The 14,730-nt window shown below is 31.4% G+C and overlaps 2 protein-coding genes across 2 annotated transcripts; both read left to right on the plus strand.

The window, feature by feature from the left end:
* Positions 1–541: 541 nt before the first annotated feature.
* Positions 542–2,259, plus strand: LOC145305543 (putative peptidoglycan muropeptide transporter SLC46). Its single transcript, XM_080147188.1, has one exon. It carries the CDS (start codon positions 571–573, stop codon positions 2,128–2,130), a length of 1,560 nt encoding a protein of 519 aa, XP_080003314.1. The 5' UTR covers positions 542–570; the 3' UTR covers positions 2,131–2,259.
* A 5,099-nt stretch (positions 2,260–7,358) lies between these two features.
* On the plus strand, positions 7,359–14,389 carry LOC145305337 (gamma-aminobutyric acid receptor subunit beta-like). Its single transcript, XM_080146954.1, has 6 exons — positions 7,359–7,367; positions 11,110–11,208; positions 12,332–12,440; positions 13,434–13,483; positions 13,952–14,036; positions 14,376–14,389. Exons 1-6 carry the CDS (start codon positions 7,359–7,361, stop codon positions 14,387–14,389), a joined length of 366 nt encoding a protein of 121 aa, XP_080003080.1.
* Positions 14,390–14,730: the final 341 nt, after the last annotated feature.

The raw sequence follows: 14,730 nt of genomic DNA on the forward strand, positions 1-14,730 counted from the left end.
CCCCTGAACTTTAAGGAAATAAGGAAAAAAGCCCCTAGAGGCTAGGGGCAAAGCCGCTAGTTTATCATAAAGCAATACAAACATAACTTATGAATGAAAAAAAAGGACAACATTATTTGGACACAATATTATGACGTAATTATGTGAAATATTATGAAATACATTTCTTCTGTGGTCAAATGATTTGAAATAACACTTGATTTGCTTATATAAGTTGAGAAATAGTTCATAATTACAGAAACAATGATGACAAGATGCATAGATTAGATATTAAATAAAAGTCTGAAAAAATTTTCAATGTTAGTTTATTTAAAATAGCTTGGAGAAATTTTTTTAAAGTATTTATGATGAAAGCTATTTGTCAAATATTAATAAACATGAACTATATGAATACAAGTTTTGCTTTAGAAATTTGAGATTGTGGTCAAGAACATATTGTGAGATTATATATGATTAGCAATAATGTTCAAATCAGAAACGTGCCTTTTTAGATACAATATATTATCTAGGTCTCAATTTAAAGTTAGTTCATATTAACTGTTAGAATCAATAACACTATATTCATTTAAGATGGCTGTATCAGATGTAAAGCTTTCTCCATCTAATGAAAAAATACAACCCATTCAATTTCAATCTGAAACATTATTTTCTACGACTAGGAGAAAATTTGTTAATGGAGCTAAACATACCACAATTGAGCCAATCATTCTCCTTGTGGCCCTTGTTACAAGCATTGATAGTGTTGCACTCAACCAGCTTCTTGTTGATAAATCTTGTGCACAGGACTTTAACTTTACACAAGAAGTTTGTGACAATATTCAAACTAATAAAACCCTTGAACATGAGCTGAGCATGGTTGAGAATGAGATAGCTCAGTATAAGGTTTATGAAAATTTTATAGAACAACTGTTTCCAATTGTCATGTCCTTCTTTCTTGGCAGCTGGAGTGATATCTTTGGAAGAAAGATTGTACTCTATGTCTTCTTTGCCTTCAGAATTTTGGAGGGAAGTCTTTTACTGGTAAATGTTTACTTTATGGAATGGCCAAAGGAATATATGCTTCTTACTGTGAAATTGCCATTGGCCCTCTCTGGCGGACAGCTAGCATACTATATGGGTATCAATTCATTTATAGCTGATATATCTGCACCTGAACAAAGAAGTTTTAGAATGGCAATTTTGAATTTGATGGGAAGCGTAGGACAACCCTTTGGGACACAAATTGGAAAACAGCTGTTTGGAGCTGGAAGCTATAAATGTGTTGTAGCCTCATCATTGGTGGGTAAAGTTATTTGCTTGTTGTTATTAGCAATAAGAATGGAAACTTTGAAATACAAGCCCAAACATAAAGATATCCAAGAGAACCCTGTTGAAAAGAAACAACTACACCCATTCAGCCCAATGCACATTGTTGACTCTATCAAAACTGCACTAAAGAAAAGACCTTATAATAAAAGATTTTACCTTTGGGTTAACTTGATTGTCATGAATGGAGTAGTTATACCCATGTGGGGAGAATCAGTAGTTGGTTACAACTATGTCATGACAAGATTTCACTGGGGCTTTGATGAGTACAGTGATTACACCACTTTCTGCCAGATCATTGACATTATTGGACAATTTCTCATGGTATCATGCTTGGGCTACATCAGAGTAAGAGACTCCTTGTTGGTTCCTATATTGCTGGCCTGTGTCATCTCCAGAGACCTTATTAAAGCATTTGCTCAAAAAGTATGGATGTACTATCTAGGGTCTGTTGTATATGTAGCTTGTGGCTATATATTCCCATGTGCAAGATCAATCCTGTCAGTATGTGTTGAACCTGAAGAATTGGGTAAAGTCTTTGCTTTGTTGGCAGCTGTGGAAGCTCTCATACCCCTTGGTATGACCCAGGTATATGCCTCTGTTTGGGCTGCAACTTCAGAACTTGGAGCTCCTTGGGTTGGCAGTGTCTTCATGATGTCAGCAGCTCTTACTGGAATTGGTTTTATTTTCTCATTTATTGCATTAATACGATTAAAAGGTAAAGATGTAAATGATCTTGATGGTGTACAATCCACTTCTCCTATTTACAAAAGAACTTTACATGAATTTGATTCCAATTATATTTGTTCCCTACCAAAAGTGTGACATAACATTATTTTATTTGATAATTGATGTATTGTAAATTATTTATTATTATTTAAGTTTATACAACAATAATGTTGTTATCATTTGACAAAGATTTCTAATTGAATAATATTCAAATATGTGGTGAAATTAATTTTTTTTATCTTTGTCTGTGTTAATCCACAGAATTAGTATAATTGGGTGATTCATGTCCATTCTTTTATTTTAAGCAGCAGCATATGAATCAATATCAAATTGTTTCTATGTTCTGAGTAATTTGATTAAAACATAATACAATTTGTGCAATTCTGAAAAAAATATGCAGAATTTCTTCACTTTTTTTTATTTCTAGAATACATGAAATAAGATATGTTAACAAAATAACAACATAAAATTGATTACTTGACAGAAATAGAATAATTAGGAAATAAACAAGGATAACACCATCCATAAGTAGTGAAGCTAAAAAAATTATGGCTGGACATAAGTGGAAAAAATGGTCATAGAAAATAAACATTAAAATAAATTAATGATTAGCTTTGCTACTACATAACTATATTTACAACAGATATGTGCTTAACTGTAAGTTTAGCTATTCATTTTTTCCGTTTAGATTTAAAATATCATTAGTGGTTGTCTGCCAATTAATTTCTAATAGATATCAGTCTTCAATGTATAACTCTAATATTTAGGGTCTGTAATTTGATGAACTGAAATTTAATTTCCGAATGTGTACACAGTTTCCTCATCCTGTCTCAATATTTACCCCTAGCTAAAAAACTTCAAAGTTCCAAAAAAATGTTCGTACGTCCTTTTCAAACATGTTGTTTTTTTTTTAACTTTTTTAACATAAAACTTTTAAGCATTATAATTATCCGATTGATCTGATTTTTGAAACGATTTCTAGGACAACAATGTACAATGTTATAAGCGAATCTCCTTAAAACGTAAGTATGTGCTGCGTGTAAACACTATACTGCATATTCTGATTATTCAGTTTTGATACTGAATATTCTGATTATTCAGTTTTAATACTGTTTCAGAGCTTCGCTTTTATGGATGTTGTCATCCTTTTTTCAATAATTTTTGATTGATTTTTATGATATCTTTGTTCGATTAATATTTATATTTTAGCTTAGTATTGAATACGTTTGATTTTGTGAGAGATTCTCATGTTACAATAATCCACGTATTCTATATCCATTTTTAAAGCTTTGATTTTTAATATATGTAAAATATATTTTGAGGAAGACGACCTTTGTAAAAATGAATTTTTGTATTTATACATTGCATTTTACAAAGAGGAAATCTTACGTTTCAATAAACAAGGATGATTACATCTATTGTTAAAGAAGCACAAACATAAGAAATTTAAAATATACTGACAAACTAAGAAAATTAAAATTTTTAAATGGTAGATTTTTGAAGCAGCTAAAGTCCTTAATAAAATGACGCCATACAGTACAAATGACCAATGATAGGCCAGCTTATACGCTTTACTATTGGTCAATTACAATATATACTGGCTTTTCATTAGTCAATTGTATTGTATGACGTCATTTATGTTAGGCACTATAAGCTGCTTCTAGATTTTTTATTATTAAGAGAATACAACTGTGTAATAAAAAGCACCAATATGTTTTCTGTTTTTTTTTGGTGGGGGGGGGGGGGTTGGTTTGGATTTGCTCTTGAGGCGATTTCTCTTGAGGGGGATAATATATCATCCCCCTGATTAGTTATAAGGGGGGGGGGGGGGTTAATGCAACCATCTCGTAATCAATGTATAAATGGCACTTAGAATTCGAATTTCGATTTTAAAGTTTGCATGAGTAAAATATGTTTCAAAAAGTTGATTCCTACGTAATTTATGACAGATTTGCCCTAATAATAGCCAAAAAACGGCTAAACGGCTGAGCCGTAATCCGTTACTTTTTCAACTTTTTTGTTCGATTTAGGGAAAAAAGACCTACCAAGGATTACTCATGCATAATTTTAGATCGAAATTCGAATTCTAAGTGCCATTTATACATTGATTACGAGATGGTTGCATTAACCCCGCCCCCCTTAACTAAAAAGCTGTTTAAGAGAGCCCAATAGGTTCTTCGAGGAAAAAGTAATATATTTATGCAATTAAAAGTAAAATAATTTTTATAATTGCATGTATTATAAAGTTAAACCAAAATATTAGTAAATATTGAGAAAATAACCACTTACTAAAGCAAATAATGAAATTAATTAGAGCTCGCCAGCCGCGCCTCAGCCGCGCATAAACTCATTTTTTTTTGCAGAAATAAAATTCTGAGAAGATGAATTGTCTGTTTAGTTAAAGGTGTCTAAACCTCCATCTGAATTCAAATATGACGATTTCACGGAGGCTAACACGCGGCTGACGCCCGGCTGCAGAGCCCTTAAATTAATTTTCCAAGGTTGTAATTTGTTTTTAATGTACATGTGTTTATTTAAGTCCTTTTCCTTGATTAAAAATTGTGGCTTAATTTAGACTTAATTTTATTATATGAAATATTTGTTTTAAAGTTTTTTGTTTGTTTGTCAGTTAAGATATTACAAATTTCAACGATTTAGTTAAATTTCATTAAAATCCATTTGTAGATTAATCTGTTAATAAGTTAAAGAAATCAAAACTAAATGTTATCTATAATACAAAGTAGAACGATGTCCAGCCATCTGTTAGTTCTTACCTTAAGATCTCGGTAACCACTGAACCGATTAAATTCTACTCTTCGGGGAATATACCTACTGGTCTTGTAGCGGTTTTAGGCTATTTTCTGGGGGGGGGGGGGGGTGGAACACACCCAACCCCCAATAAAACAAAAAATCCCCCCACCATCTTTTTATTCAGTTATGCAAAAAAAAATGGCAGCACCAGAAATACTTAAATTTTTTAAATTACATCATGGGTCACAGCCCCTAGAGGCTAGGGACGAAGCAGCTAGTAGACAATAAATACAGAAAGTCAAAAATTTCTTTATTTTGACCAATAAGATAACAACCCTACCACTTTATTAGTAAGAAAGTGTACATATCTTGTACAATAGTGCTCGTTTTATTGGATTAAACCGTAAATGAATATTATGAACAAAAATATTTGTGCTACTCTATAATTCACTTTGTCCATCAGTCCGTAACGCTATGGGGAAAAGTTATTTTCTCGGCTCCTATTCAAGATAGACAGATGAAATTTTTAGTGAATATTCCAATTGCATAGGCCCATCTAATCTTTACATTGTTTTGTCCACCTGAATGTTATTGGGGGTGCTAGATCGATGATTCCTAGATTTTAAGTTTTTGTGATTTTATAGGTTTACTGATTTCCGTATTTTGTCAACTTTACTATTTATTGTGTGACACTAGTCTATGGTAAATTTTTTCCCGATATCCCTTCATAATTTTTGAGCTTCGCTACTTTGTCATCCTTGTTTAGTTAAACGTAGTAGTGTGCCTTGATTATTCATCTAGACGGATAATTCTATTGTTCAGAATTTTAAGGCAGCCTAGAACATTTATATATAGTATTGTTTTATAGACAGCTTTCCATGGATATCAAAATAAAAATTGTAAGATAAAAACCTTCAGGATCAGCAATACTGTTATTAGTTTTAAAATATTAGTTTTAATATTTGTAAAAAAAAATTCTGTAAAATGCTGCTATATAAAAATTTTCAGAACCTAGTCGGTTTCGAATCCATACTGCAAAACGACATAGAAACTATAGAAAAGCTTTGAATAAAAGTCTAATTTTCGAATAACAATTTCATTATTGTTTGTTTAATAAATTATAAATGCTTTTACACCAGTAAAACAATTATTGGTAATTCTTTCTGTACACTAAATATTAATTACTTTTAAGCATAGCTTCAAAAACGTTGAAATGGTTTTCTTACTGAGCTGGATCTTTAAATCATTTTAATGGTGATTTAGATCAGGGTGCGCTGAATTTCAGCTAATCAAGATTGGCAGAAATTTGGCGCACCCCGATCTGGTTCATCACTAAAGCTCTGATGAAAAATCCCTCAATTGTCACTGCTAATATAAAACACATAAGAAGAATGACAACATCCATAATAAGCGAAGCTCAAAAAATCGTTGATGGGAATATAAACAAGAAAATTTAAAGTGCTTTTGTTAAAATCAAGAATCACAAAACCTTTCTCACGTATTTTTATATTTTTGGGTATATCACATTTCACCCATTGAGTTACAGACTGACGGACATACAAAGTGAATTATAGAGTACCTCGCTACTAAAAAGTATATATATATTTTGTAGGACTACCATTACTAAAAGTAATTTTGTATTTAGTACTTGACTTGAATTTAGTACTTTCTAATCAGTGCAGTGGTCTGGTGGTCTAGAGTAGGAAAAATGAATTTTAATCAACATTTAACACTTTTAATATTAATGTCATGGCCATTTGATATTTTAGGCCAGGTTTGATTATTAGTTTAACAATAAAAAAACAAAGAAAATTCAAACCAGAATTAGCGAAATGTTGAAGCATTTTTAGTGGTCAATGATGCAATTATGTCTATTGGTCATAAAAGTCAAGAAAAGTTAAAAAGAAAAGAACAATAAAAAATTATCATAAAGAATCTAAATGTTGACTGATAAATGTAGAATATCTATAAACATATTTCTTTATCCCTTACTGACCGCTTACTCACACCCCACCCAAAGGCGTTTTAGGTTAGAAAAAAAACGGTTTACACAGGATGTACTGGGACCTTATAGTGAGTTCAGAACATGCTTTCCCTAAATTGAATTAGTACCTTCCTTCAGTAGAAAATTTTGAGATTACTTTTGGTGATCAAATTTTACTTTTATTTTTAGACTACTTTCACCTAACTTGCTTTATTGTCTTATTTTGTCTTTCATGGTTATCTTGCAACTTCGCACACATTACAGTTGAAATGACAGATATTGGAGCTTTCTAAAAAGGCCTCTAACATTTTACTAGCTCTAATACTTTTTGAGATATCTTATTGTTTCTGCGGTTTTTTTTTTAACCTAACACGCCTGTGGGTGGGGTGTGTACTATAGTTGCACTTGAGTTCGAAGGGATGTGAAGGGGGGTGGGGGAGTTTACTGCCCCCCACCCACCACTTAAAGAAAAAGTTAAAAACAAAATCTATGTTTTCTATGGGGGATTTCTCTTGGAAGGGTGGTAGCATACTCCCTCAAAATATTTTAAATGTTCCAGAACCTATTATAAGCTATTATGTAAAGGAGAATGATATCGGTACAGACAGACATACAGCCATAGATCCTGTTACTTTTATATAAGGATTGTATACACTGTGAGCTACAATTGAATCAAGACAAAAGTAAGTGCCGAGCCCTGGGACCTATGTAGGGTGAAAATAGACATAAATCCTTGATGATTCCAGGTGGAGACAAAATATTTCAGCGGGGTCTTTTGGTTTTTTTTCAATTTTAAGTTCTGAAAAAAAATTGAAAAAAATATGAAAATCTTTTATAAAAAACAAACAAAAAATAACTTTTAATATTTTTTTTTATTAAAAGATACAAACAACTTATATACATACTAATAGCCTTAAAAAATTCATAATTTTCAAATTTAGACCTTCAATATAAAGGTTTTTTAGAAAAAACCTAACAACAAATTCTAACATATTTCTGATCAACATAGCAATAAAACGTCTTTCGCAAAATTTTTATCATCAAAAATAAATAGCACTTACTAAAGTTTTTTTTTCAGTTAAACTTATACTTTTTGCATTAATCAACTATAAAGATTGATTTTTTTTTAAAAAAAAGGTTGCGTGATTTTTTATTCATAATTCATTGCCCAATTTTGAGATTCAGACAAAAAACCTTAATGATTTATATCAGGTGATACTCTACTAGCAGCGGCTTTGCCTCTAGAGGCATATAGGGGCCCTTGGGTTGGGGGGGAAGTCGAACCTCCCTTACAATTACAGTTTTTTTAAAGAAAAAGTTAAAAATATTTATTTTGGAGAGTTAATTTTCTTGGGATGGTGATGGTAACCTTCCCTAAAATAGTTATAGACCTTACCAGGACATATGAGAAGCTACCATGTAAAGGAGAACCATATCGTTTCAGTGGTTAGTAAGATCCCTTGGTGCACAAAGACTCCCATAGAACATGTTACTTTATTATAAAGATACATATATACACAGAAGCTCTACAATCAGAGTATGTCTGTTTGTACATCAGTCTGTATAAAAACAATACAGAATATATTTATTTGGTACTAGTGGCTACGCCCCTAGAGGCCTTTAGGGGCACTTGAGAGGGGAAGAAGTGGTTGAATTCTACAATTAGATTTTTATTTTGGGCTTAAAAAGAAAAAGTTATTTTTGTGTGTGTAATGGGGTCCTTTTTTAGGGGGTGATTTCTCCTAGGATGGTGGAGGTATCCTCCTAAAAAAGTTATAAACCTTCCAAGGACCAATGAGAAGCTACATAGAAAAAAAGAACCATTGATCATTGTTACATACTATTCAGGGATCTAAAGGGATAGGACAATGACCGCTAAATTGATTTACATTCCGAAATATGATACATGGATAACCCTTCTTTATGTTTCAGTTAATGGTTGAAATGTTGGGCACTTAATTTAATGAACCAACCAAACAAAAATCGCAACAAGTCCCCTAAGTAGTTAAGCCAACGAATAACAAATTGCTATATTAAACTATGGGAACTAGTCTAATAAACAGCCCATTGTCCCATCTTGCTCTGATTAATATATCTTTGCATCTGTATGTTACACTTGCTATTTTCTTTATTTGTATTCTTTTGAGGTTGATAATTACAATTATGTTTTATAAAATGGAAAAAGAACACTTTAATCATAATTCAAGATAAAAATTATTTTATCACTAGCGGTTTTGCCCCTAGAGGCATCTAGGGGCCCTTGATAAGTGGGGGGAAGTTGACCCCTCCCCTACTTTCAGTTGTAGTATGTAAAAGAAAAAGTTTTTTTTAAATGTTGGGTAGGAACTCTAAACTCAAAACTTCTCAGGACCATGAAAAGCTGGAACCAAAAGTTAAGCGGTTATAAAGAATCTTAGGTACCGACAGACACTCACACACATATACACACAAACAGACAGACACAGAAACTGTTATTTTTATATAAGGATTAATAGACACTAAACTACTCCTTTATATGTTGATCCTATTATCAGTCTAAAAGATAGGTCAATAAAGAAGAACCAAATTGGTCCAGCGGTTAGCAAGAACTTTAGGCACAGACAGAAAAAAACACATGGACATCCTATCTTTTTTATACAGAGATATAACTTTTAAACAATAGCAAAAATTTTTTTTAGATGATATTTCTTTCCCTGCTTTAAAGCACTATTTATGATACAAAATATATTGATGTCTGTTTGTCCATCTTTCTGACGCTTAAGAACTGATATGGTTCTTTTTTTACTTTACTATGTAGCTTCTCACTGGTCCTTGGAAGGTTTATAACTTCTTTTGGGATGGTACCTCTACCTCCCTAAGAGAAATCGCCCCTTAAAAAAGGACCCCACAACACATAAAAAAAACCTTTTTCTTTTTAAGCCTAAAATAAAAATATAGTTGTTGAATTCAACCCCTTCTTCCCCTCTTAAGTGCCCCTAAAGGCCTCTATGGGCGTAGCTGCTAGTACCAAATAAATATATTCTGTATTGTTTTTATACAGACGGATGAACAAACAGACATACTCTGATTGTAGAGTTTCTGTGTATATATGTATCTTTATAATAAAGTAACAGGTTCTATGTGAGTCTTTGTGCACCAAGGGATCTCACTAACCACTGAGACGATATGGTTCTCCTTTACATGGTAGCTTCTCATATGTCCTGGTAAGGTTTAAAACTATTTTGGGAAGGGTACCACCACTATCCCAAGAGAATTAACTCTCCAAAATAAATGTTTTTCTGTGTATATATGTATCTTTATAATAAAGTAACAGGTTCTATGTGAGTCTTTGTGCACCAAGGGATCTCACTAACCACTAAAACGATATGGTTCTCTTTTACATGGTAGCTTCTCATATGTCCTGGTAAGGTTTATAATTATTTTGGGAAGGGTACCACCACTATCCCAAGAGAATTAACTCTCCAAAATAAATGTTTTTAACTTTTTCATTAAAAAAAACTGTAATTGTAAGGGGGGGGGGGTCGACTTCACCCCCAACCCAAGGGCCTCATACGCCTCTAGAGGCGTAGCCGCTACTGATAGATTATCCCTTAATATAAAGTAGTAAGGTTTTTTATCTGAATCTTAAAATTAGGCAATTAATTATGAAGAAAAAAATCACGCAACCTTTCTTTAAAAAAAATCAATCTTTAAAGTTAATTAATGTGATAAGTATAAGTTTAAATGAAAAAAAACCTTTAGTAAGTGCTATTTATTTTTTATGATAAAGATTTTGCAAAAGACGTTTTATTGCTATGTTGATCAGAAATATGTTAGAATTTGTTGTTAGGTTTTTTCTAAAAATCTTTATATTGAAAGTCTAAATTTAAAAATTGTGATTTTTTGTAAAGCTTATAGTATTTATATAAGTTGTTTGTATCTTTTAATAAAAAAATTTTGAAAATTATTTTTTGTTTGTTTTTTATTAAAGATTTTCATATTTTTTTCAATTTTTTTTCAGAACTTAAAATTGAAAAAAAACCAAAAGACCCCGCTGAAATATTTTGTCTCCACCTGGAATCATCAAGGATTTATGTCTATTTTCACCCTACATAGGTCCCAGGGCTCGGCACTTACTTTTGTCTTGATTCAATTGTAGCTCACAGTGTATATGATATATATCTTACTCTGTTTCTCTTCTCAAGTAAAAAAACCGTTAGTAAACTAAACTCATTGAAAACTCACTTTCAGGTGGCATCAAACAAAAGTTCATCTCTACGTTGTTCTAAACAGTATTGTGTTGATTTGAATACATCTGTCTATCTATTTATCTTCTATTTATCTATCTATTTATCTTTCAGGTGGCATCAAATAAAAGTTCATCTCTACGTTGTTCTAAACAGTATTGTGTTGATTTGAATACTTATGAACAACGAGAAATACCAAACACGCCAGTTAAGGTATTTTTTATTAGAGATCTAAAAGGATAAGACAATGGCCGATACATTTATGCACATCCCTAATGATAAAACACAAAACTATCCCTTTTGTAGATTACAATTAGTAGTTGGAACGTTTGGACACTAAACTTATTCAACCAACCAATCAAAATTCAACAAATGTCCCCAAAGAATAAGAAAATTTATAATAAAACTTTGGGGACTTGTGTAATATACAGTCCAATGTCCCCTCCATCCCTGATAACTAGACTTCTTTTATGTCCTCATTTTACCATATATTAAAGCACAATGATTATATATCACGCCAGGCTACAATTGAATCAAGACAAAAGTAAGTGCCGAGCTCTGGGACTTATGTATGGTGAAATTAGACATTAAACCATGATGATTCCAGGTAAAACCAAAATATTTCAGCGGGATCTTTTTGAGAAAATTAGATTTGAAAATTTCATGTTCAATTTTCACCCCCAAGGAGTTGCCGTATAATAATGACAAGAAAAGCAAAGATTATTCATCTAAAATTATGAACAACTTTGCTTTTATGAAGTCTTTCATAAAACCTCTCTATATATGATTTATTTAAGGCTGAATTATGTGACCTTAGCAAAGCAAGTGATAAAAATGGCCATAAATTAACTCCCTTCAGGAGTGGTTTATGAAGAACTTTATAAAAGCAAACTTGTTCAAATTTTTCTTGTCATGATTATGTGGCAACTCCTAGGGGGTGAAAATTGAACTTCAAATTTTCAAATCTAATTTTCTCAAAAAGATCCCACTGAAATATTTTGGTTTTACCTGGAATCATTATGGTTTTATGTCTAATTTCACCATACATAGGTTACAGAGCTCGGCACTTACTTTTATCTTGATTTAATTGTCGCCTGGCGTGATATAAATTGAAACTTTAAATAACTTGAAGGAAATGCATATTAAGATTATCAACGTGCCGTTATTTTTTTCCTTTGTATATTGTGAACACACACACTGAAAAAAGGTTTTGTTAGTTTAAAAACTGGTCTCAGATTAATTAAAGTAAAACAAAATATAGTAGTGCATTTTGAGCACTTTAGTCGCTTCATAATCCTAGTTTCATTTCCATTGAGTTCTTAAATTTTTTTTATAGGTTGATATAGATTTTGATATTCTACAAATAATTGACGTGGATGATGTCAAATTTTCTGTCACTTTATCCATGTTCTTTAGGGTTCGCTGGGAGGAACCTAGAATCATAGGTAATAAGGAGAAACTTAGAATCATACTTTATAGTAACCTAGATTGAATGGAATATAAACCAAGAATCTAGGGTTAATGGGAAGAATCTAGAATTTAAGTAATAGGGTGAAACCTAGAATCATAGGCGATGGTAACTTAGATTTATTGTAATATGAACCTAGAATTATAGACATATGAGAAATTTAGAATCTAGGGTTATTAGGAAGAATATGAATTTAAGTAATAGGGTGAAACCTAGTATCATAGGTGATGGTAACCTAGATTAATTATAATATGAACCTAGAATCATAGGCATATGAGAAACTTAGAATCTATGGTTATTAGGAAGAACCTAGAATCATAAGAAATAAGGTGAAACCTAGAATCATAGGTGATAGTAACCTAGTAAGTAATAGGTTGAGACCTAGAATCATAGGTGATGATAACCTAGACTGATTGTAATACAAACCTAGAATCATAGGCATATTAGAAACTTATAATCTAGGGTTATTAGGAAGAACCTAGATTCTTTGGTTATTAGGAAGAACCTGGAATCATAAGAAATAAGGTGAAAACTAGAATCATAGGTGATAGTAACCTAGTAAGTAATAAGGTTAAACCTAGTATCATAGGTGATAGTAACCTAGATTGATTGTAATATGAACCTAGAATAAAACTTATATTAGAAACTTAGAATCTAGGGTTATTAGGAAGAACCTAGAATCTACAGTTATTAGCAAGAACCTAGAATTTATTGTAATTAGGAAGAACCTAGAATCAAGATATATTAAGAAACTCTTTGGTTATTTGAAAGAACCTAGAATTCATGGTCATTAGGAAGAATCTAGAATTATTAGGAAAACCTTGAATCTAGGGTTATCACAAATGGTACTTTAGAGAAACTTGAAATCACAGTTAGTTAGAAGGAACTTAGAACACATAGTAAATTAGTAAGAATATAAAACCATTTAAATATTATAATATAAATATATCACATGTCTGCTATTATTAAGGTCTTCCTGAGAAAGGAAAAGAGGGTACTTGGGACACTATTGATAATAAAGTAAGTTTTAAAGGGCGAATATAGGTTTGATATGATATGAGCTTATATGAAAGGTGCCATTTCATACTTTTAGAATATCTATGCCAAATTTAAAAATTCAAAAAAATTCTTAAGTAGATTTTGCAAAACAGACTTATACAATTAGATATGTCAATATCTTTAAGTTATTTATGATCTATATAATGGCACCTTTGAAATAAGCTCATATTATATCAAACCTATATTCGCCCTTTAATACCTTCAAAATTAATAAAATTTCTTAGAAAGGAAAGACACATTTAAAATTAAAAATAAATTTATCCAGATCATGCTTATGTAATGTGAAAATCATAAATTTGGCTAGGTTTTTGTATTCACTTGGCCACTACAAAAGAAGATCTGGATAAATCTTGAAGAAAGATTATGATCTGTTGTTTTAAACAAGTTACTTTTAAGAATAATCCTCATTTCATAAGAAAATAATTCTAGTTTATAGAAGAACTTTGGGTTCCAGATATTTATGTATACTCTATGAAATCAAGTGAGAAACAACAATTGCTAACAAAATTTGCAGGTATTATCTTAGATTTATTAATTGATTATCTGGAGTTTAAAACTAGGGAGTCTGTGAAAGCTCTTTATAGTGCATATAAAAAAGGGATAAATTAAAAAAAAAACTATTGGCTTAAGTTTCCTAAATGACGTCATATTAGAGAAAGGATATTCTAATGACGTCATATTAGAGTAAGGATTATTCTAATGACGTCATAGAAGAATAATCCTTATTCTAATATGACGCCATTTGGGATACTATGGCCAAACGTTTTTAAATTTATCCCCTTTCTTTGGGCACAATAAAAAGATTCGAGTTTGCAATTTAGAATTTGAGGCTGTTAGGTTTTTTTTTTGTCAGGACCATCATGTTAGTTGATTTCAGTTGATTGCTAACATATAATTTAAGCACAATTTAATATATGCAAAGACTATACTAAGCAAATATATACAGATTTTGATTTTCCAGGACTGTACCTGGTAAATGGTAAGAATGTCATCTACAGTCAAGGTATTCTCTTTACCTTCTGGTGTCCAATGAGATTTGGAAAATTTCCACTGGACAAACAAACTTGCATTTTCAAGGTAAATTTTGTTTTTTTGGGGTAAATTAATATTTTTGTCAAACAGAATATATTATAATTACTGTGCTTAACCAGGGATCTAAAGGGATAAGACAATGGCCTATAAATTAATGTACATCCCCAATAATAATA

The sequence above is a fragment of the Acartia tonsa genome, chromosome 14 (genome assembly GCF_053477335.1).
Source record: "Acartia tonsa isolate MP-2025a chromosome 14, ASM5347733v1, whole genome shotgun sequence".
NCBI classification, from domain to species: domain Eukaryota; kingdom Metazoa; phylum Arthropoda; class Copepoda; order Calanoida; family Acartiidae; genus Acartia; species Acartia tonsa.